Source organism: Girardinichthys multiradiatus, chromosome 5 (genome assembly GCF_021462225.1).
Source record: "Girardinichthys multiradiatus isolate DD_20200921_A chromosome 5, DD_fGirMul_XY1, whole genome shotgun sequence".
Lineage (NCBI taxonomy): Eukaryota > Metazoa > Chordata > Actinopteri > Cyprinodontiformes > Goodeidae > Girardinichthys > Girardinichthys multiradiatus.
The window spans coordinates 35,284,083-35,310,258 of NC_061798.1; the positions used below are offsets into that span (position 1 = coordinate 35,284,083).

The 26,176-nt window shown below is 38.7% G+C and overlaps 1 protein-coding gene across 3 annotated transcripts in view; it reads right to left on the reverse strand.

Moving 5' to 3' along the window:
* The window catches only part of LOC124867838 (protein kinase C alpha type), a 196,970-nt gene that overhangs the window by 124,514 nt on the left and 46,280 nt on the right, over positions 1–26,176 (reverse strand). For all 3 annotated transcript variants that reach the window (XM_047364478.1, XM_047364480.1, XM_047364479.1), the window contains exon 3: positions 6,196–6,278. In XM_047364478.1, coding sequence (XP_047220434.1) covers positions 6,196–6,278 — 83 coding nt within the window. The remainder of the gene's footprint in view (positions 1–6,195; positions 6,279–26,176) is intronic.

Here is a 26,176-nt window from a genome sequence, read left to right on the forward strand (position 1 = left end):
GTTGCTGAGTGAGAACCATTTTTTGTATTTTTATCACAAAGTGAGGACATCTCCGAGGAAGAGGTAAACAGGCTCTTTCAGCGCATGAAAACAAAGAAAGCTGGAGGACCTGATAACGTCTCCCCATCATGTCTGAAAGCCTGCGCACATCACCTTGCTCCAATTTTCACAAGGATCTTCAACAAGTCACTGGAGAAATGTGACGTCCCCTCCTGCCTCAAACAATCCACCATCATCCCGGTTCCCAAGAAACCCACCATCCTAGGATTAAATGACTACAGGCCTGTAGCCCTGACGTCTGTGGTCATGAAATCCTTTGACCGGCTGGTGTTGAAGCACCTGAAAGACATCACAGGCCCCCTGCTGGACCCCCTGCAATTTGCTTACCGAGCAAACAGGTCGGCAGATGATGCTGTTAACTTAGGTCTACACTTCATCCTGCAACACCTCGACCGTCCAGGGACGTACGCCAGGATCCTGTTTGTAGACTTCAGCTCGGCCTTCAACACTATCATACCAGACATCCTCCACCAGAAGCTCACACAGCTCAACGCCCCAGCCTCCACCTGTCAGTGGATCAACAGCTTCCTGACAGACCACCAGCAGCAGGTGAGACTGGGGAGCATCTTCTCCCGATCCAGATCAATACGTACTGGTGCCCCCCAGGGTGTGTTCTATCCCCACTCCTCTTCTCTCTGTACACAAATGACTGCACCTCATCGGACTCGTCCGTGAAACTCCTTAAGTTTGCAGACGACACAACTGTCATTGGACTGATCCAGGACGGTGATGAGTCTGCATACAGACAGCAGGTGGATCGGCTGGTACACTGGTGCGGTCAGAACTACCTTGAACTGAACCCACTCAAGACTGTGGAAATGGTGGTGGACTTTCGGAGAACACCACCCCCATACACCCCCCTCACCATCCTCAACAACACTGTATCGGCCGTGGACCACTTCAGGTTCTTAGGAACCACCATCTCTGAGGACCTGAGATGGTCTTCACACATAGACACTGTTCGAAAGAAGGCCCAGCAGAGACTGTACTTCCTGAGGCAACTCAAGAAGTTCAACCTTCCACAGGAGCTGCTGGTGATCTTCTACACTGCCATCATTCAATCTGTCCTGTCTTCATCCATCTCAGTGTGGTTTGGCTCATCCACAAAACAGGACAGGTCCAGACTGCAACGAATAATCAGGACTGCAGAGAGAATAATCAGAGCTGACCTTCCCTCCATCCAGGACTTATACAGGTCTAGGGTCAAGAAAAGAGCTGCCAAAATCTCTACAGACCCCACACATCCTGCACATAAACTGTTTAGAGTTTTACCTTCAGGCCGCCGCTACAGAGCACTGTTTACTAAAACCAGCTGCCACAAAGACAGTTTCTTCCCCCAGGCTGTTTCTCTGATGAACATTCAATAGAGCACAGAACAACAGCATACAGATGTTGCAAATGCACCTTTTTATTATATATGTGTATATTGTACATTGTAAATTGTAAATTTGTATATTCTGTAATGCAAAAACAGAACAAAAGAGCAAAGTGTACCGGAGTCAAATTCCTTGTTTGTATGTACGAACTTGGCAATAAAGCTGATTCTGATTCTGATTTTGACAAAGTGAGGACATTTTCCTGGTCCTCACTTTTTCAAATTCCGTTCTTGGGACAGGGGTTAGGTTTAGGACTAGGGTATGAATTGAGTTATTGTTAGGGTTAGGTATTAACTGGTTAGGGTTAGGCACTAAAAATCAAGGGAAATGAATGGAAGTCAATGGAAGTAACCGAAAAGTCCTCATAAGGATAGTAAAACACGGATGTGTGTGTGTGTGTGTGTGTGTGTGTGTGTGTGTGTGTGTGTGTGTGTGTGTGTGTGTGTGTGTGTGTGTTTGTGTGCGTGTAAGGAGAGAGGAAATCAGTTCAAACAGACTAGCATATTGCCTTGGGTCAAATGTGCTGTACTGGTTAAGTGGACATCAATGATGCAATAGCCACACACCCACACAAACCCAGGCACATCATACCTCTCAGGTTCATCTGCCGAGCCCCTGCGGTGAAACCAAGAGCTCTTGCATTATTGATGATACACTTCCGTAAAGCACTGAACTTATTTCAGCTGTAGGCAATTACTATACCTAGCAGTCAAATAAAATATTTAGCTAAACTAAGTGTTATAATCTTCAACCAGCAAGGCTGCTACTACTACCCACTAACCTCTAGGCATATGTAATAGTACAAGTGGTATTGTAGTGTTTCATTCAGTGAATCTGTACATCAACAGACACTCAGTTTGAACCCAACTAAACTGCTGAATTAAGTTAATCTGTTTAAAGACAGGACATCTGTTGTCCCAGCAGCTGTGGCTTTGGGAAAAAGCGCATTTTTGATTTTCCAGCCCCATCAAGTTTGAAGTTAGCTGTGCTGAAGAAACCTGCGACCATTCTACACTTTGTTCCATACAGTAGAGGAAGCCATAAAACAGATCAGTCATAAAATGCACATAGCCAAGATAAAGCAGATCCAGAGGATATTATCTGGCCAAAGGAGTTATTGTTTTCTGCACTGCATTAAGCCATTTATGTGTGGCTGCTAAAGGCAGCAGCAGCACAGCTGCAACTGCACAATAATGCTAAAAAAACAACAATCAAAATATTAGTAATGAAAGGGGATTACTTTTAAAGTACACAGATTTCTAGAAACGGGCTTTAGTGCCCACAAGTTACTGCTTTGTATGAAGTCTTCCTATTTTTTTTTTCAAATCAGACAAAATATAATGTCTGAAAATAAATCTATCTTTTATTACAGTAGCATAATGTCACACATTAATAAAATATGCTACCTTAAGGCTAAGTACACTTTATATATTATGAGGAAAAAAGCACAATTTCAGAAATGTCTTTTTTCCAAAATCGGCAGTGTTAATTTATGAACAGCCCCGACTATCTATAAAATATATGTAACTGAAGTTTTGTGAAAGTCTACAATATTTTCATTGGTAATCCACGATGTCCTGTTTTCTGGGACATTAATATGACTTCTGCTGTTCTGTTCTGTTCTCATGATTGCATGCTTGTTCCAGTTGTTTTAATGTATATATGTATTTACGCATTTATGCAATTTTTTTCAAAGGGGCCTTTTGGCTGGATCATGCTTGAAAATTATAACCTGCTCTCAAACAATTTACCTAATAAAAAATTGTTTAATAAATAATTTAATAAAGCAAAACAAACATAAATCTGCCATATGTTCTAGGTCATTATTCATTATTTTATATGGAAAACAGATTTGTTTGCTAATACAACATTTTTTTTTTGGCTATTAAATGCTCAACAGGGAATACAGTTTATGATCCTGAAAGAATAAAAAGCACTTTCAGAGATTTTTACAAAGCTTAATACTCACCACAGATAGACCCATCAGATAAAGACATTGATCAATTTCTGGATAATGTAACACTTCCTAAATTATCAAATAGTCAATCGATGTCTTCTCTCCTTTTCCTTTTTGTCCCACCTCTCTCTCTCTCTCGCTTCATTTCTTTCCCTTTTAGTTTCCGCCTCTGTGTGCATTGCAATTGAAATGATCCCAAAGCAATTTCTAATAAAGTTTATATATATATATATATATATATATATATATATATATATATATATATACAGGGGTTGGACAATGAAACTGAAACACCTGGTTTTAGACAGCTTCCTCTTGCGTCCACAGTTAATCCTGTTGGATGTGGTTCGTCCTTCTTGGTGGTATGCTGACATTACCCTGGATACCGTGGCTCTTGATACATCACAAAGACTTGCTGTCTTGGTCACAGATGCACCAGCAAGACGTGCACCAACAATTTGTCCTCTTTGAACTCTGGTATGTCACCCATAATGTTGTGTGCATTTCAATATTTTGAGCAAAACTGTGCTCTTACCCTGCTAATTGAACCTTCACACTCTGCTCTTACTGGTGCAATGTGCAATCAATGAAGACTGGCTACCAGGCTGGTCCAATTTAGCCATGAAACCTTCCACACTAAAATGACAGGTGTTTCAGTTTCATTGTCCGACCCCTGTATATCAAGTAGAGCATTATAGCATTAGCCATAATGTTCCACTTGTGAAAGTAAATCTGTTTGGCTTCTTCTTGGCACTCAGACAAAAACAGACTGCTACTCTGCCGGATAGAAAACGTTAAGAGAAAAAAAACAAATACAACAACATTATAGATAAGGCAGATTTAGGTTTTAACTAACCACCTTTCCACCATGCTGGCATGTCTTTGATGGTTTGTTTACCCATGCTTGTGCTTCATTAACGAATATGAAACCAAGGTCTATGTTTTCTACTCTTCAACTTATAGATATCTCCCAGCTCAAGCACACCTGATTCAAAATGTTAAACTATGTCCTCAGTTGTGAATGTCCCACTCCTTCATTCCGTTGTTTTGACAGTGTAGGACCAAAGTTTGCAACCAGCTGTCTGAGGTCCTCATTTCATTGCACACCTACTGTTATCCAACCCTCTAAAAGCAATGAAACTTGTTCTCTGTATTAAATATGTAACTCATGTGTTACATTTCAAGATAAAATATATAGATTTTTAAGCTCAGTATTTCTTGATTATTATTCATCAATAAGGCACCTTGCTCAGACCATCTTATGCTTCTGGAGATTCCATGCAATCTGTGGAGTGCTCTATTTAGAGAGTCTGGGTTGACATATCTCCAGTTACAGAGGCCAGGATTTGAGTGCCCAGCAAGCGGCCAGGTATGTAAATGGAGCTTCAAACTTTCAGAGCTGACAAGCAAAGACTGATACCAAATAGTTGCTAGTGAACCAAGAATAAAATGAAAGGAAAGCTTTTTACAAGTGTGTAGGATAAGAGTTTATTAAGCATATTAAATTATTTTGGTAGTCGTATTAATTACATGGGTGTAGAAACATTACTTTGAACTAATCATACAGTGACTTGCCAAGATATTTATGCTCCTTGATCCTTTTCATAATTAATGACATTACAAAAATGAATTTCAGGATATTTTTTTTTTTTGCAATTTTATTTGATAAATCAACTAAAAGTAGTTAATGGTTGTGCAGTGAAAAAAAACGGATATATGGTTTCCAACATTTTTTACAAGTCATTAATTTGCAGTCACCTTCACTGCAATTCCAGCTGCAAGTCTTTTGGAATATGTCTCTATAAACTTTACAAATCTACAGTATCATGGAAGTTCTTGCCCATCTACTGTGCAAAACATCTCAAGCTCAGTCAGACTGGATGGATGGAGCTCAAACAGGCTTTCTTATAGGAGTGCCCTGTATTTGGGTCTTTTCATCCTTCCATCAACTCCCACCAACTTCCCTGTTTTTGCTGAAGAGAAGTTTTCACCATTACTTGATGCTGCCACAACTATGTTTCAGCATTGGGATGTTGTGTCTGGGGTACGAATGTCAAACTCAAAACCAATAAATATGTAAATTGTGTTAGTTTGAAATTCCCATTCAATTGTACATTATTAAATGATATAGGAAGAACTAGTTTGCAATGTGCATACCTCTGGACTACGGCAGCCCTAAAAGTCAAGAGAAAAAAAAAATGTATAGACCAATTTATGAGTCCAACCGGTTTGGCTTTTAGTGGTTCATTGAGATATTTTAATCCTGCTCATTTATTGGTGATGCCTAAGTGACTGAATAGAAACACTGACACTGAATGAACCTAATTAACCACCTGCAGCTCTTGTGATTGCATCGTGACTCTTTTTAATTTTACCCTTGAATGGCTTTCTTTGCAAAAGCACGAACACAGAAAAGGTTTCTCCCCTGGGATTGCCCAAAGCAAACACAATGAGCAGACATTAACAATGTAAATGACAAACTACTTAAATTTCCATTTCCCAGATTTGCTTGTGATTAAAACAATTCTCAAATGGGCTCAGTTTGTTTATAACAAACCATCTAAACTTTGCTCCAACACTTTGCAGCTCTAATTGCTTAGAAAATGATGCCGGTCAGTTAAGTAAGATTCAGTTTTCCTTCACCCCTCAACAGACTGTTCCTTTTTTTACACGAGGATGATAGTGGCTGGTAGAGAGCAACATAAAAAAAAGCATCTTGGTGCCACGTTGTATGTGCTGACGTCTAATGACAAGAACAACAGCAAACAAATGGGAAGGAACAGCTGGTACTCTGGTACTTACGTCTGTGTCGGGTCCCTTATCTGCCCCTGGGCAGGAGAACGTGACAAATTCATGGCACCTCTTGTGGACCACAAAACAGCAAACTGCAGGGCAAGAAAGAGGACAAAACATAGAGAAATAAGAAAATATTCAGAGCAAAATAAATACATAGACATAGGGAAAAGACACTACAAAAAATAGCCAAAATGGTGACATGGTTAAAATCCCATGTTTTATCAGTGAGTGACACATTGAGACATACCAAAAAACATGAATAATACAATAAGAGACTTAAAAAAAACCTGCCAGAACTATGTCCCTTTACGTATTTTTAAATGGCCATTCTTGCCTGCATGTTTGCTGCTCTATTTACTGACATGACATGAGCAAACCTTACACAGAAACCCAAGAATAAATAGTATTTTTTTTTTGTTAATATTTATTTGAAACTAACATGGTAATGTCCCAGCTCTACTTTAAATACATACAGTTTAAAAAAGCAAGTAAAAATAATAAATTACATAATAATTAAATTAATTAAAAACAGTAGAAGGCTCATAGTTTTAGGGTAACTACAGCAAAGGTACAATCTCCCTTATTGGCCAATCTAAAACAATGAACATCAAAGACATCTAGAATTAGAATAAAGACAATCCAGATAGGTATTCTGGTCCATGGTATACTTCTATCTAAAGAATACTTTAGAAACAAACAGAATGATGTTATAAAGATACTAGAGAAGTGACGGCAAGAAAGGAATGACACTGCCCCCTTTTCTGGTACCAGGTAAGACTGTGATAGTAGAACTCTGGACCACCCGTGGAGCTAACCAAAGAGACCGGCTGATGCAAAATGCAAGACAGATACAACAATCAAATCTGAAGGTGATCAAATGCTGTGATAACTATCTTCATGTGATTAATAGATGGGATGGATTTGAGCTTAGAAATGTTTGTAAACTGTGAGAAAAAGCTCTGCATTATCAGCTTTTCAAATTATAATTGATGATAATAAAGTGGGCATTATGATCAAATGATAACGGCTCCAAATGGTATGCAGGGTGTTTAGTAGATGGAAATTAACCTTTTCAGACATGCTGTCCTTTAAATGAAAACGGTAACTTGTCATTCAGCATTTCACCTCCTTAATAATATTTATGATTGACTTATCAGAAAATAGATCACCAGAATTCATCTGCATATACAGGTCCTTCTCAAAATATTAGCATATTGTGATAAAGTTCATTATTTTCCATAATGTCATGATGAAAATTTAACATTCATATATTTTAGAATCATTGCACACTAACTGAAATATTTCAGGTCTTTTATTATCTTAATACGGATGATTTTGGCATACAGCTCGTGAAAACCCAAAATTCCTATCTCACAAAATTAGCATATTTCATCCGACCAATAAAAGAAAAGTGTTTTTAATACAAAAAACGTCAACCTTCAAATAATCATGTACAGTTATGCACTCAATACTTGGTCGAGAATCCTTTTGCAGAAATGACTGCTTCAATGCGGCGTGGCATGGAGGCAATCAACCTGTGGCACTGCTGAGGTCTTATGGAGGCCCAGGATGCTTCGATAGCGGCCTTTAGCTCATCCAGAGTGTTGGGTCTTGAGTCTCTCAACGTTCTCTTCACAATATCCCACAGATTCTCTATGGGGTTCAGGTCAGGAGAGTTGGCAGGCCAATTGAGCACAGTGATACCATGGTCAGTAAACCATTTACCAGTGGTTTTGGCACTGTGAGCCAGTGCCAGGTCGTGCTGAAAAATGAAATCTTCATCTCCATAAAGCTTTTCAGCAGATGGAAGCATGAAGTGCTCCAAAATCTCCTGATAGCTAGCTGCATTGACCCTGCCCTTGATAAAACACAGTGGACCAACACCAGCAGCTGACACGACACCCCAGACCATCACTGACTGTGGGTACTTGACACTGGACTTCTGGCATTTTGGCATTTCCTTCTCCCCAGTCTTCCTACAGACTCTGGCACCTTGATTTCCGAATGACATGCAGAATTTGCTTTCATCCGAAAAAAGTACTTTGGACCACTGAGCAACAGTCCATTGCTGCTTCTCTGTAGCCCAGGTCAGGCGCTTCTGCCGCTGTTTCTGGTTCAAAAGTGGCTTGACCTGGGGAATGCGGCACCTGTAGCCCATTTCCTGCACACGCCTGTGCACGGTGGCTCTGGATGTTTCTACTCCAGACTCAGTCCACTGCTTCCGCAGGTCCCCCAAGGTCTGGAATCGGCCCTTCTCCACAATCTTCCTCAGGGTCCAGTCACCTCTTCTCGTTGTGCGGCGTTTTCTGCCACACTTTTTCCTTCCCACAGACTTCCCACTGAGGTGCCTTGATACAGCACTCTGGGAACAGCCTATTCGTTCAGAAATTTCTTTCTGTCTTACCCTCTTGCTTGAGGGTGTCAATAGTGGCCTTCTGGACAGCAGTCAGGTCGGCAGTCTTACCCATGACTCGGGTTTTGAGTGATGAACCAGGCTGGGAGTTTTAAAGGTCTCAGGAATCTTTTGCTGGTGTTTAGAGTTAACTCGTTGATTCAGATGATTAGGTTCATAGCTCATTTAGAGACCCTTTTAATGATATGCTAATTGTGTGAGATAGGAATTTTGGGTTTTCATGAGCTGTATGCCAAAATCATCCGTATTAAGACAATAAAAGACCTGAAATATTTCAGTTAGTGTGCAATGAATCTAAAATATATGAATGTTAAATTTTCATCATGACATTATGGAAAATAATGAACTTTATCACAATATGCTAATATTTTGAGAAGGACCTGTATATCTGTGCATCATCGGCATACCAGGGAAATGAAATGATGTTTTTACAGAACAGAATCATTTACATTGTGAATAAAACTGACCCCAATATAGAACCTTAACGAACTCTGAAGGCAACAGGGGATGACGAGGAAGACAATTTTACTTTTTAACAGAGAATGATCTATTAGATAAATAAAAGGTGAACCCTGAATCGCAACACAATGCGTTAGGCAATGTAGGAGGATAGCATGCACTGAGCTGTAACAAAAACAAAACAGCACATTAACCACCGTCAAAGGCTGGTAGCAGTTCACTGCAGACTCCTAATTAAGCAGTTTTGGTGCTGCGATGAACCCTAAAAGCCTGACAGGAATTTGTCTTTAATATTGTTTTTCTAACCAACATTTTCCCCAACACACACAGACGGTCACACAGTTGCCTAACATGATTTCACTGAACGCGCATCTGGCCCCTCACATTCTTGTGCCTACACACTGTCAGAAAACACAGTACCGTTCTGTATGTCTAAGTGCCAGGTCACTGAGTACACCATAGCGTGCAGCCATTGTAAGCAGCTGAGTTAATGTGGAGGACGGTGTCTGTTAATGGCTTTGAAAGACTGCCTTACACCAACCCAGACAGGAAGAGGAGGGCTGACTGGGTATAATAAAAATAGGAAATAATAAAAACTATTTTTCTAGGAGAGCAGATGTGTCTAATTTAGTATTAGTTCTGCTTAGAAACCTTGTTGAAAGAAAACATTTTTCTTTGCCAACTTAATATCTTCAAGGCCAGTGCTCACCTCATGAAATAAAAGCATTACAATCTATGGTTTTCAATAGTCTTTATTTCCAGTCTCCACAAGCAAACTCTTTTAGTAATTTCAATTACTTCATATGATGTGATGTATTGACCTTGGTTGGTTTCAGTTCAAGTCACACTTTATTTCATTTTATCCAGAAATACCAACATTTGTCTGTAGAAGTTCATAAGTTTCAATCTTCTCATCATGGATATGTATATCAAACAATTCTAAGCTTTTAATCGATTAATTTAAACCATTATTTTTCCAGGTTGGGATAATTAAACAAACTACATAATTTTTAAAGGCAAGAGTTGGGTTTGTAAATTTAAATGAATTGTGGATCCCTCCTCCACGGAAGGTCAATAATTTACATACAGGCTCAAATATATAAATACATTTACCTAAAGTTTCTAAATAATGATGCTAAAGGTTCCAGAATATTGTTTAAATTGACAAGACTCATGCCTAATCACATTTAGTTTGTAATCATGATTAAGTTCATTTGAAAGCACTCATTAGACTAAACAATACAACAAATGCTGGGAAAGTCCAAGGAATTTAGTAAAGATCTAGGAGTGAGTTAATTGAGGCTTTTCCGGCCACTTCTGTGAGATAAGAATACTGTGCCACTTGTCAAGCATGGTGGTGGTAGCAGGGTTCTCGCCAGCGCAGTTGTCACCGCTACGCTGAAATCATTTTTTATGAGTGCATCGGCCCTTTGATTGTCATCTGGGCTCCCTCCATCTGGTTTTTATGTCGGCTATAGCGCATGTGCTGTCTGTTCCCACTTCCTTTCACCCTATGACCCTGTGCGACCGCATATGTTAAAGCTTTCTAAAATCATATCAGCTTCGAAGGGTGGGTATAAAAGGTGTCATATCAGGACCCCCCTTAGCTATACAGCCATAATTACACCAGAGGTTTGTTAATGGCTTTGAAAAGCATGTGGTTGAGTTGGTAGAAGAAATCTCTCTGAATATTTGTGGGGGTTAGGCACAGGGGTGAAAGTGAGCTGGTACCACCAAAAGATTCTGCACCGGTACGCAGTACCGGGAAGAGGGAAGATTGGCTGTCTGCTATGAAGCCGTCATCCAGAACCGGTTACAGCTGCAAAAATTCACACAAAGCACACAAAGAAGATCAGATTCGCTACCAATAGGCATTCTATAACACGACTTAATCTGTTTATAAATATAGTTATTTTCCCCTCATTCCAAATAGTTTCTGAACTGTTCTGCTATGCTGGAGCGTCAACGCTCTTTGCTTCTCTTCCCTCGGAGTTCGTGGCTGTTGTGAACGGCCAGCCTTTAAAACGAGCACCGCTAAGTTTAATGTCTGTCTGCTCGCTGCTAAATACCCTAGTTAAAAGCACAGGGAGAGTAACTAGTTGTGTTTCATGTTATTTTGCTGAATTACAACAACACAGTACAGCTCAAAAACACCGCTTATGACCAGAGATTTCACATACACTACACGAGAGCGCATGCGCGCTTACCTCCAACACAGAGCGGTTGCCAAGGAGATCGGCGCATTCGATTTAATGGACTGGGAGATTTTACACAGGTGGTGCACAGACAAAAAACCACCGATTGCATTAGGACAGGATGAACAATAAATCACTTACCATCTACAGACTTTCAAATAAAAACTGCAAAAACAACCGAACTATCACATTTTTTATTTAAATGAAATCAAAACTTGAACACAATGCAGAAAACAATAACTTATTTGTTCAAAAAAATAGACAAAAACTGAAGATGAAATGTTATGCATCAGAAAATGGTTTATCATTGTTTCATACATGGCAGTTCTTTAACAATTTAAATATATATATATTCTACATTGTCAAGAGATTCTAATTTCTGCCGTATACAGACAGCCTACAGTAAAGTAAAATATTGATACATTTTAATTAGTTTGAGTTTGGACTTTGCAGATCTTGAGGGGGCCACAGGTGAGAGTATCAATTAACACACACACACACGTTACATATTACATATATGCCCCCAGTGCCTCCCCAGCCCCCACTCTAGCTCCGCCCCTAAGTACAAGCAAGAATTTATAACTACTTTCAGCCCTGGTTAGGCATGGATAAGTTCCCAAAAATGATAGAGCAACCCTTTTAAAATACACCCAAAAAAATCTACTTAACCATGACTAAGCAAAATGACAAAGCAAAGATTGGGATAGACATAGATATATCTATATATCTATGTACAGATATATCTATACATATATATATATTCGCATCAAACACAGACATACAATGTTATTTTGTTGTATCTAAATGACAAAGTACACAAAAGTGTTTAATATGGCATCAAACACCAAGACGGATTACCAAACTGAGTTAAAACTCACATATCTATCTGTGGTGTGTCCTATAATAAATCTGCCTCCACTATTAATGAAAATATGTCATATCAATCTGAACTTGTTGGCAGGTTATAAATCATAACTCAAACTCATAAAATTAAAATTCCTTCTCAGAGTGATAATCTCCACCGTGTTTGTACCACATATTACATTTTTCTCATAAATAATTCAAGATTTTAAAAAATTCATAGAAATGCTTTGTTTTGCTTTTATATCTCTATAATTTATGCTTTCTGTTACATGTCACATGGTAAAACAAAATTAAATGCATCCAGGATTTAACACAGTCATCACCTCTAGTCTAACAGTGAGATATTATTTTAGATGTTTGTTTGAAATGTGGGTGGCAATTATCCTGTCAATATTTACTGTGTTCTTTGAACTTTAGTAGCCACCAGTTCCCTTAAAGAGAGTTTTGCACCCTGCACTTCACTTGAAATTAACAGGCATGTCTAGTCAAATATTAACTATTGGAATTGGCCATGATTGTGTTGTACTGAGGATGGGATGACATATAAAGAAACAGCCTTTTCAATGCATCTCAACTGATTTTAAGCAAAGGGTAAAATGTTACACTTCAATTGCCCTTTACAGTGTTAAAGACCATGTGAAAAATTGCTCGAAAATGTTTCACTTTCTTTATCTGTATTGAAATAAAGTATATCATGAATTGTCTCATATGAGAAAGGTCACAAAAGCGGAAGATCAAGGGTTACATCTGCAGCAAAGGATGACTTCATCACTTTAACCAATACAACTCCATTGTAGCTGTGGCTCAGGTTGAAAGAAGCATCAATGTTTCTGTCTAGCTGTTTAAAGAACCTGAGTAATTTCTGTGGTCTAATTGTTTTTAAAAAGAACAAAAACAAAACAAAGGAGAATAGAGACAAATAGTTACAAGAGTGCTGCTTGGGCCAAAAACACAAGTGGACCTAGATCAGTGGAAATCCATATTAGGATTTAATGAGTCCTTTATTGAAGGTCGAGACAGTGAGCAGATGGTATCTTCACGTGTTATTCTCACTTTAAAACACAAAAATAAAAGTGTGAGATTGATGAGGAAAAAGCAAAACATTCTGTACCAACAAACATTTTATCTAATTAGGGCTTCGTATTTTTCAATAAGGCAATATGCTTTAAAAAAAATCTAGACTGTAAGGGTTTTTAACCTAAGCAGTAGTTAAAGTGGTACCATAGAGTGGTGGGGTAGGACTTTCTTGAGGTGCGGCTGGGTACACAGTGGTTATGTGCCGCCTCATGTGACCTGTAAACCACAATAACCCACCATTTTATCGCAAATAACATTAAAATCAATCAATAAGCAAATATGGGAACTCTCCCAAGACAAACTCAGGTGATAACATCCTTGAGAGTGTTTTAATGAGCCCTCAAAGGGAAACCACATTTTTATAACATATAACTGCTGAACTAATGCGCTTTCTAATTATTGACTGTTCGCAGTAACTACAGCGCAGTCATAACAGGCGGGGTTATGGTCGGTGCTTAGAAAACTGGAGTAAAATTTAAAAAAATATAAAAAAACATATTCTGACACTTCCAAAACAATTCATGCACTACTTTAGTGTCATGAAGAGTTGAGGTGAAGCAGGACCAAATCGCAAACTGGGAGAGCCGCATGGTGAGTCGAAAGGTTATTTAATAATATTACTGAACTCAGGCACTACAGCAGGGAACACAGGCAGAGTAACAGGCAAGAACACAGAGACATGGAAATAGGGATGTCAACAGAAGTTCCAGGGCAGAACAATGAGAACCAGAGGGTATAAATACTGAGGAAGGTAGGAAAATGAACCATTGAACTAGTGGAGGTATTCAGAGAGAGAATCAGTAGCGGCTGGTGGAGAAGGTAACTGAGGGAAGTTGACTAGTAAACACAGATGATCATGGAGAGCAGAGAGGTAACAGAAGCCTAACACAGGCAGAGTATGACATTTTGACCGCAAGGAGTTAGGCTGGAAACCTATTTATATTGACATACTTTAATGATGGAAAATTGATACAAGCCCCCAACACAGGTATAGAGCATCAACACCAACTCAACCCCTTGGACTTGCTTTGCCTCAGAGGAGCAATCAGTCAGAATAATCCACAACCAGCATGAAACCATGAGCCATAACTCACACCAGAGTCATCCAACAAGCAAGATAGGTTATACATCACAGTACCAGAGAACCTCCATAATTCATCCCATATTGGAATGGAACAGGACTGTGCCAATCATCTATTTAAAAACCAAAAGGCATTAGATTGTTAATGTCAAAGCTGTAGGAACAAATCTTATGTTTCCTTTTTGTTGTTGATATAAGAGTTTTTAAGAGATGTCAGTTTTTAGAGCCCGTGGAGAAAAACTGCCTCTGTGGCAGCTGGTTTTTGCAAGTTGCACTCTATAGCACCAACCTGAAGGTAAAAGTGTAGACAGTTTGTATCAAGAATGTGTGTTAGTTGCCCTTTTCCTGATCCTAGATCTGTACAAGTCCTGGATTTAGGGAAGGTCTGCCGTAGGGATCATTTCTGCAGAACAACTTTTTCATTGTAGTTTGGACCTGTCCTGTTTTGTGGATCAGCCAAACCACACAGCGATGGATGAACACACTACAGACAGTGTAAAAGGTAACTAGCTGCTCCTGTGGTAAGTCGCAGTTGAGTCGTCACACTTGAGTTGTCTTACGAACAGTGTCTAGGACCATAAAGGGTGGTTCCTAGGAAGCAGAAGTGATCCACAGTAGACAGTGTTGGTGAGGATGGTGAGGGGAGGGAATAAGGGGTATGTTTGCCAGAAGTCCACCATCATCTCCACAGTCTTGAGCGTATCAAGCTCCGATTGGTTCTGACTGCACCAGTTGACCTGCCGTTCCACCTCCTGTCTATATGCAGACTCGTCATTGTCGTGGATCAGATCAATCACATTGGTGTCATCTGCAAACTTTAGGAGTGTCACAAACAGGTGTGCTGAGGTGCAGTCCATTGTGTACAGAGAGAAGAGCAGTGGAGAGAGAACCCACCCCTGGACAGCGCAGGTGCTGACGATTCGTATTCAGAAAAAGATGCTCCCCAGTCTCACCTGATGCTGCTGATCAGTCAGGAAGCTGGTGATTCACTGATAGCTAGAGTTCGGCACTATGAGCTGGGTGAGGTTGTGATGGAGGATGTTCGGGTTGCTGGTGTGGAAGGCTGAGCTGAGGTCCACAGACAGGATTCTGGCCAAAGTGGTACAGCATGAAATGTAGTCCCAAATCATCTGCTGACCTATTTGCCTGGTAAGCAAACTCAAGAGGGGCTGTGATGTCATTCAGATGCTTCAGCAACAGTAGTTCAATGGATTTTGTGACCACATTCGTCAGGGTAACAGGTCTGTAGTCATTTAATTCTTTGATAGTGCATTTCTTGAGGAATGGGTTGATGGTGGAGAGCTTGATCCAGTAGGTGCAGTAGGTGCCCACATGGTATAACATTAGGGCCGTGCAGTACAAACTAAAGCAATTCCAAAATAATCAAGCAGGTGATTAGTATAGCTGGTTTAAAAATAAAATCGCCACTACAGAGATGGTAGAAATTCTGCCATCACACATCTTTCAATAGTAAAATGTACTGTTATAGGTTAAAACACCACAATTTTTCTAATTAAGGTAAATTTAAGTCCTCTTTATGTTGGCATCAAATTTAAATGATTGGCTGCTTTTTATTCTAGCAATGACTTTCCTGCTGATTTTTCTAAGCATACTTCTAAGATAAATATTGTAACTAATTCCAGAGCTGGCTTCGGAGTTAAGTGACTACGTCGTTTGTTCTACTTCTACAGTTTGGGGACTAGGTAGTGCTTTTTCAGCAAAAGAGAAGACAGAAAAGGTCAGTTGAGACGCGACGAAGATACGAGGTTAAAACTCATTGTGTTCTTGGGTTCTCATTAGTGGTCAGCTGTTTGTGATTGGGTCTCCTGGTGGCCTTGCTCTAGGGCGAAACAGGTTTCACACATGCATCACTCACTGCCACCAATGCCTCTATTAGAAGGCAACAACACAGCTATAGCCAGCTGTTCCTGTATTAGATAATCATAAAAAACGTTTAGAAGCCGATTGTTACTTAACCTCTCAGTTAGGAAAATGTGAAAAATTGCTGAGCTGCACTGTTTGAAAACACTGGTAAAAATGTTATATTGACATTTTCAGCATTTTTCATTGAAATAAAATTAAGAACATTATTAGAAAAAGCTGTGTGAGAAACAAATTGATAAAAGGCAAGCAATGTGAAGCATGTGAGCCAGGAAAAAATGTCATGTTAACTTTTGATGTTAAAATACACAAGGAAAGTATTTTAGTGGTGTTTAAATCATGTTTTCTGTGCCATAAATAGAAAACTGTCAGATACATACTTAAATAACCATCACTCAGACTAGATCAACAGGATTATAGAGCAAAAAATACTTTAATTAAGTTTTTGAAATCATCACTTGGTACCTACCTACTATAATCATTTTACCCCAAGTAAAATAAAATAAATGAAACTCAATCTAACAACCACTTGAGAAAATTAATTTCTTCCAGTGCACATGTTCACTGGATCAAATTCCTTTTTGTTTCTTGCCAAGATCACCGATAGAAAATTACAATAAATGATGATTTAATTTGTTGGCTCATACATATAGAGATGTGATTTAAATCAGCTGCACCTTTCAAAAATAAAGGAACTGTGGATTTTAGAGGCCACATGGTTCATCCTGACTTTGATAATGCCTTTGTTCATTTTTTCATGCAAGTGACTGGATAAGCCGCTGTGCCTTACTAGGCCATGACAAGATGAATAAGATGAAAGAAAATTACTAAAGAGGAGCACTTTAAATCATCCCAAGAAAGAAAACAGCATATTAGGTAAATGTTCATTCATTCATTCATTTTCTATGCCACTTATTACATAGTGGGTCAACGGGGAACTGGTGCCTATCTCCAGCAGTCTATGGGCGAGAGGCAGGGTGCACCCAAGTCGTCAATCCATCGCAGCTCAGAGACATACAGGACAAACAACCATGCACACACTCATTCACACCTAAGGGCAATTTAGAGAGACCAATTTACCTAACAGTGCCTAACTTATAACAAAACACCACTGTCAATATTTCTATTTGTTTTACTGTTTTGTTACCAATTATTACTGATTCAAAATAAAAACCACTCTACCCAAAACAAGCTTCTACCACCATGGCTTCAAGTAACATAATATAAAGCATTGTTCATTTGTATTTTTCTTTGTATTTTTTAATTCTTTTTTCTTTCTTTGTGTTTTTAATCTCGTTCCTTATTTAAAGGTTTTTGCTTGTATTCTGTATGGCTACACCAAAATACTTGTGTTGTAACACAGGAATGGACCGGACCAGATAAATTTAAATATTAAAGAAAATTAAAAGATTTTTAGAACAATACGATCTGGTCAAGGCATTCCATTAAGATCATTTTTGAGTCTCTGCAATGTTCCTTTCCTGACAGTTGCATCACCAACTATTTCCAATCACCAGGTAGACCGCTATGAGCACCAACCCTACCAGTTAGCTCCACCACGCAGGCACTCTGGTCAACACCAGGTGAAGGAAGTAAGAAAAGAATCCTACTGATTGGAAGTCAGTAAGAGAGAAATTGCTTACAATCTAAACTAGAATGAACTTAGTTTGCTTAAGGCTGAACTTAGTCTATTTAAGGTGATAAAGCAGGGTATGATTGTTTCACGGAAGCCAATCAGATGGAAACATCCTCATAAAAATAAAAACTAATTTGTTCTAGTTCTTAAGCGCAATCACCGTCATACTACTCTTTACTTTAACTTCATCATTCATGGCAATAACATTATAGCTCTGGTTCGAAACTAGAGTTATACTGGCTCAGACACAAAGTTTGCAACTTCGCAACTCATATGCAGCTAGAATGCTTCAGTATATATGTCGAAATCTATCAAAAGTTGCTCATTGCCATAGTAAGGTTTGCCTTTAAAAACACACCTGTTGCAATGTATTGATTACATTATTTGAAGGTTAAAAAAATGATCCCCCATGTTTTACAAGATTAAGGTTTCTGGCAGCATGCAGGGTTGCAGTCAAAATATTCTAAAACATCCCAGCAGTTTATCCAGTTCAGCCGCTAAAGCTAAGGTTTTAGTATGAGGGAGTGGTCCTTCCTTTGACTCAGGACCCTGATTAAGTTCAGTTTATGTCCCTACAAGAAAATCACCAAAAGCTCTTCCAGAGGGCAAAACTGAGCCCAACAGAGGACACAACTGTTGCACTTTAGAAATCTTTTTTTAATTAAAAGGTCAAGATTCAACTTGGTTTCTATGCATGTTGAAAGGCCATTTTAGCCAGTTTAGAGCTGCACCAACTGTGATGTCAATTTTAACACTACATGTATCAGTTCATTAAGCCATACCAGTGCAAAACAGTCACTCTATTATTACTGCCATTTTGGTTTTCTCTTGAAATATCAAATTTTATAAATAAAAAAAAACTCAGACAATAAAAAAACATACCTCTCAAGGAAACAAGCTCTAAAAGGAATTAGGGAATATACACATCCCAATGTTAATATATACATATGCTTATGTGATGTGATGTGAAAAAAATTATTCAGTTCAATTTAGTTAATACATAAAATGTTTATATATAAATAAACTAATTTTAAACTAAATAAATAATAATATTAATAATAAACTAAATAAACAAACATTTCCTAAAACTGGTTTTGCCTGCTAAAACACTCGCAATGTGTGTGTCTATTAGTGTGTTTGTCAGGATTAGGAGTTTGCTTGTCAAAATCATTCTGAGGATTTTTCTCCAGATGCTGCTACTCTCTGCTAACTGGCCCTTGATAAATGGTTGACTGAGTCTTTTCAGGTAAAGAAAGTCTTTTCACACATGACTGATTTGCTTAGAAGAACCAAGAGGCTTTGGGGATTTAAAGCAGTTCAGTCAGTTGCTCCTAATGGCTTTGGAAAAAGGGAAATGAACAGAAAATAAAGATATTCAACAGCATGAATGAGTACACCAGCCGTGGAGCAACGAGTGTCTAGTTACAAACATGGAAGTGGGAGTGGCTCTCATTTCTTCCCGAGTCCTATTACAGCTTAAAGTAAACTTTAATAAAAGTTCAGGTCACACTAGAGAGAACAGATGAGCCAATGATCCAAAAAAGCTGCACAGACCAGTGGTTTATACACACAGGAGCAACTTTAAAGGCTATGAACAGAATTATTCTTCCATACTGGCAGAGCAGGGCCACTGAATCAATTTTGCACACACACAGTGGGTTCACATAACTTATTCTGATGAAAATTGAGTCTGCATAAAAAGTTTGTCTTTTGTTGCTCTGGGTAACTTAAAAAGCTTGAAGCTATGAATGAACTTTGAGATCTTTCAGTGAAGTGAGCATTTAATAGGCAGTCCCCAGAAACTATTGAATTCTTTCTCACCCTATGAGGTTGACCTTATAATGATTCTCAAGAAGTATAGTACATATACAACTACACAAACCAGTCAGTACACTGCCTTGCAAAAGTATTCATACTCTGAACATTATGTACACTATATGTTATTGAGATATATTGAGGTGTATGTCTTTATCAGCTTCACACATCTAAGGACTTAAAGTGGAACTAAACCTCATGTAGAAGAATAACTCTGCCCCCAGACAAATTTAGAAAAATGTCATTAAATGTCAGTATGCAGTGCCAAGTGTGGGGATGAGCGGAGGAGATTCAGCAGGGTGTGGGAAAGTGGCATCACACTCCTCATCATAGGAGGTAAAGAGAGGCTTTATGGAGCCCAGCGGGCCTGAGCCTTATGAGTTCGAGCCGCTCGTTCATGGCGCTGACTGAGAGATGTACAAAGCCGGTGCTGTCGAGGCAGTGGAGGAACAATTCCAATTCCTGACTCGCTACAGGGGGCGTGTTGAGATGAGATGGTGTCCTAACACATTTTTAATTACACTCAAAACAGAAAAGTCAGATTTCCAAAAGGATTTTGCTGTTGTTTTGAGTTGCAATTTAATCTTTTCACTGTGTTCTTACTCTTTCATTTACTAAAGGTTTGATGGCTCCCAATCCAAAATAAAACAAAACACAATCATTATGTGTCTTGAAGCGATGAACTTCTAACACCAGAGCTGTTCCATTTCAGTTAGCTCCCATTACGATTTATTTAATAAATGTCATTGCAAAGCCAAACACAACTGCACAGAAAAGCAATACCAGTCTAAACAAATAATCACCCTACAGGCCACTTCTTATGTAAATGAATAACACAGCTAACATTATCTTTGTATGATTATAGTGAGACAAAAGTCAATTTCAGGAAATTTTTTGAAAGAACCTCCTTTTTCTGAACTTTGTCAACTTGTGATACGAAGAACAACCTTAGATAATTTATTCTTTGTTCATCTGGCCAGGCTCCAATGTAGATGAAAGAATGTGTTTGCTAAACATTGTTGCACTTTTTCCACCAGAGGAAAACCTTAAAACAGCCATGCAGCTTTCCTTCTCAACAGGCTTTCAGGGCTGAGCTCAGTTTCCTGTTCCAAGCTCTGTGCTGCAAGCCCAAATAGGAAACACAGCTGGCTTTAATTTGAACTGATTCTCCACAGACAACATGCCACCAAGCATTAAGATTTTGGTTATGTCCAGAATTACAGAGCATTTAAAAACAAACAGAGGCTATTGCACCCTTTGGATTTCAAATACCTTCAATTAAACATGCAACTGATGTACAGTCATGGTTTGTAAACATGAACAAAAGGTGGAAAACAGCTCAATCCACATAAACTGTCATAGCACTGTCAGAAAGTGTTTAATCATGTTAATAACGTTAAAGGTGGCATCCGATTCGTAGCGTCCTGTTAGCAAAAAGTAAAGGGCTTGTTCCTGTTATTAAATAGTCTGGACTTCATTTGATAATGTTTGGGTTAAAATGTAAAATATTTTAATAAAGCCTAAATTAGATAATTCCACATTGAACAGATATTGCTTAAAACACAGTTTTAGACTAATACAAATACAAAAAATGAGCATTTAAGAACTTTCAAAAGCTTTTATTAGCATTAAGATCAATTTTAAAATAAGACAAGCATAAGGTTGATAAATTCCTTACAACACCGTGATGTGTTTATTTGTCCAAACACAAGCAAAAATATTTATTCAAAGTTTTCCAAAAAATATTGCAAACATCTTTCATCTCCATGAACACAATAGGCATCACACTGTTTCTAACCTGCGTGTTTCAGTTAAACACCTCAAAATCCTCCACTGCATCACTATCACAGACACATGACCAAACAAATACAACATGACCATCCCCTCCCCAAAAATATACACACACAGCAACAAAACAGAAAAAAAACATTTTGCTTATCAGACCAATATTAATATGGCAAAAATTAACATAGGCTGCGGCTGATATATCAAAGTTCATGCAGCTATATCATGCATCCCTGCCCTGGAACAAAGCAGATAACAGTGGTTTCCTTAAGAAACCGGCCTTAAATTATTTTCATCTTCCTGTTATCACAAATCAAGAAAGTTCAAAACAAGATCTACATTAATGGTTTAGGTACCTACATTGTAAGGCACAAAAAACACAGATCTCATGTATGTTACACATAAATGAACTGTAAACAGTAATTACTGATTAATTAGATCTGTTTTTATAGTTCACTGGTTTAGTAAACTCACAAGCAACCTTGACCTGACTGAGATTTTAAATCATTGATAGGGGAGTGTCTTAATTGGATTTTAGAAAGGCTGGATTAATCCACCACAGAGCCTGTAATCTCTCAGCAGGACAAGGAAAATACACCCCACAGTGGTAAGAACTGATGCTTGTTATGGGCACAAAATAGGATCATGAAATATTTAGAAGTAGTTTCCAAATAAATCTGCACTGATATAGGATTCAGATTTGTATAGAAATACAGGTCCTTCTCAAAATATTAGCATATTGTGATAAAGTTCATTATTTTCCATAATGTCATGATGAAAATTTAACATTCATATATTTTAGATTCATTGCACACTAACTGAAATATTTCAGGTCTTTTATTGTCTTAATACGGATGATTGTGGCATACAGCTCATGAAAACCCAAAATTCCTATCTCACAAAATTAGCATATTTCATCCGACCAATAAAAGAAAAGTGTTTTTAATACAAAAAACGTCAACCTTCAAATAATCATGTACAGTTATGCACTCAATACTTGGTCGGGAATCCTTTTGCAGAAATGACTGCTTCAATGCAGCGTGGCATGGAGGCAATCAGCCTGTGGCACTGCTGAGGTCTTATGGAGGCCCAGGATGCTTCGATATCGGCCTTTAGCTCATCCAGAGTGTTGGGTCTTGAGTCTCTCAACGTTCTCTTCACAATATCCCACAGATTCTCTATGGGGTTCAGGTAAGGAGAGTTGGCAGGCCAATTGAGCGCAGTGATACCATGGTCAGTAAACCATTTACCAGTGGTTTTGGCACTGTGAGCAGGTGCCAGGTTGTGCTGAAAAATGAAATGTTCATCTCCATAAAGCTTTTCAGCAGATGGAAGCATGAAGTGCTCCAAAATCTCCTGATAGCTAGCTGCATTGACCCTCCCCTTGATTAAACACAGTGGACCAACACCAGCAGCTGACACGGTACCCCAGACCATCACTGACTGTGGGTACTTGACACTGGACTTCTGGCATTTTGGCATTTCCTTCTCCCCAGTCTTCCTCCAGACTCTGGCACCTTGATTTCCAAATGACATGCAGAATTTGCTTTCATCCGAAAAAAGTACTTTGGACCACTGAGCAACAGTCCAGTGCTGCTTCTCTGTAGCCCAGGTCAGGGGCTTCTGCTGCTGTTTCTGGTTCAAAAGTGGCTTGACCTGGGGAATGCGGCACCTGTAGCCCATTTCCTGCACACGCCTGTGCACGGTGGCTCTGGATGTTTCTACTCCAGACTCAGTCCACTGCTTCCGCAGGTCCCCCAAGGTCTGGAATCGGCCCTTCTCCACAATCTTCCTCAGGGTCTGGTCACCTCTTCACGTTGTGCAACGTTTTCTGCCACACTTTTTCCTTCCCACAGACTTCCCACTGAGGTGCCTTGATACAGCACTCTGGGAGCAGCCTATTCGTTCAGAAATGTCTTTCTGTGTCTTACCCTCTTGCTTGAGGGTGTCAATAGTGGCCTTCTGGACAGCAGTCAGGTCGGCAGTCTTACCCATGATTGGGGTTTTGAGTGATGAACCAGGCTGGGAGTTTTAAAGGCCTCAGGAATCTTTTGCAGGTGTTTAGAGTTAACTTGTTGATTCAGATGATTAGGTTCATAGCTCGTTTAGAGACCCTTTTAATGATATGCTAATTTTGTGAGATAGGAATTTTGGGTTTTCATGAGCTGTATGCCAAAATCATCCGTATTAAGACAATAAAAGACCTGAAATATTTCAGTTAGTGTGCAATGAATCTAAAATATATGAATATTAAATTTTCATCATGACATTATGGAAAATAATTAACTTTATCACAATATGCTAATATTTTGAGAAGGACCTGTACCTATAACCTACAATTTGCATTAAAGACCTGAATTTATGAAAAAGCTTACACCATATTTTGCTAACATGACTGGGATTAATTATGAATGATTAAACATGCTTCATAAAGATAAATCATTAGATACAAAATATTTACTTAACAATTAAAGCCGTATTTAAAAAAAAATAAATCAAATAAAGTCCCATGAAACAACTCAATTAATTAATAATAGTTTTACTCTTTTACCTTGACTCGATAATGAAGCAATCGATATTTATGCCCATCAATAATTCACTGCCATGCGCTGACATTTAAACCCTTCCATAATGGGAAACACCTTAAAAGAGTGACACAGAGAACCATTTTATTCTGGATGGAACAACTGTGAGGCAGAGAAAGACAGTTTTAGGGTGCACTTAAAAGCATTGTAATAGAAGTGAGTTTTTCCTCTCCACTGTCGCTACATGCATGCTCAGGATGAGGGATTGCTGCAAAATCAACGCCAGTGACTGTCCACTGTCTCTACATGCTCATCCAGGAGGAGTGACTGCTACAAGTCTCTGACGCGATGCAATCTGCTGGGTTTCCTTAGATAGAAAAACTTTTTATCCAATTTGAATAAATAACTGAATCTGACTGCACTGTTCAATGATTAGGATTAATTGGAATGTATGTACCTGACTTTGTGAAGTGCCTTGAGACAACATGTGTTGTGAATTGGCGCTATATAAATAAACTGAACTCAAACTGAATTGAATTTCTCATGTGAACCTTTTAAATTTCTACTTGAAATGCAAAACTCAGGACTAAAGTCACATAGTGCCTGATTTTGAAGACGTTGTTTCAGGAGGTGCTTAGAGCTCATTTCATTGCAGGCTTTAATTAGGTTAGCGACACTGAGCATATGTGTGTAATATTTCTGATCAATGTATTAAAGTAAGTCTCTGCAGCTCTCACGCAATGTGATCAAATTATACCCTATAATTTTATTTATATTTCTGTTACTTATGTTGTGTTCCAGTATTGTTATCGTACTAAGCTGCAGGTCTTTTTTTAAAACACCCAGAAGCACAGCACTGATTTGGAAAACACAAATAATGATACTAAAATTAATTTTTAATTCCCTCATCAATTTCCATTTGTTCTGTTGTCAGGATCTGTCTGTTAGGTCTTTGTGTTTGCATACTTTCTCAGCCAGGTGCTTTTCTGTTCATTCAGGTTTATTGAGATTCGGTCTGTTTAGTTTTGTTATTTCCTTGATTCTGGTGTTAAATGTGTTTAGATTATATTTCCTTGTTGATCTTTTTCCCCTTGGTTATGTCCCCTAGTTTAGTTTCATTGTTTACTTTTTCTGTAATACATATCAGTAGATATGTCCCTGTTTTCTTCCTACACTCCCTGCTCATTCAGGTTAATTAGGCACTCTCCCTCAGTCTTCCTGCAGCCCTTCTCACCACCTGTTCCATGTTTCTCTGAGTAGCTCCCCTCCCAGTTCATTGGTCCACACTCTGCTTCCCTCAGTATTTGAGCTCTCTGGTTTTGATTGTTTGCCACCGGTTCCTCTTGTTGTCACTGTTTGTTACCCTGACTGCTACCTGAGTCCATGCTCCTGTCATCTTCCTGTGTCTGTTATTCACCTGCCAGAGTTCCTGTACCTGGTCAAACTGTAAGTTTGTTATTCATTAAATCCTTCTCATCATATCCACTGCGCTCTGCATTTGGGTCCTACCTCAACACTCACCATGACAGCTGTTGCCTGTTTCAGTTCAGAATTATCCTCCGTTATGGTATAACTTTCACTTACTATACTTGAGTGCGCTGCAGTGGGAGATATAAAAATCATAAGATTTTTTGTGTCTTCAACTAATTAGTCAGCTTCTGCCTGCTTTTGTGCAATTACAGCTCAAGAAGCTGTTTCAGTGGGAGCGGTGCTCTCAGTAAAACAGGGGTGGAAAAAAAAAGATTTATAAATTATTTTTGCTAAACAGAAGACACAGTTTGAGACCACTTTATATTATTGTGGATTTACAGACCGCAATCAAATGTTAATCTTCAAATTCTAATAAATTTACTACTGCAGTCAGTGACTTTAAACTGGGAACTGCAACCTATAATTGGGCAGGACAGAAGATTAATAAAACTCACAGACAGACGCTCACAACTCCCCAATTACATGTGCCAAGAAGAGGTTCAAAATAGAAGGACTGTTTTAAAACAGACACCCAATGGCTAAGTAAGCTAATTTGTTTTTTTATACCGAAAAACAATAGACACAATTTACAGAGTTATAGCTGAGCAGTAACACAAGAACAGTCGTAAATCCCAGTTTACAGGAACGATAAAAATGATGTAAAAATAAATTCTCCTTTTTTCCTTTTAATAGTGCTCCAACATTAAACTATGGCTGCTGCAAGGCATGTAATTAATGAACAGTGGAAGTGTGAGATGAAAATGAACTGTCTCCTTTTTTTGCAGT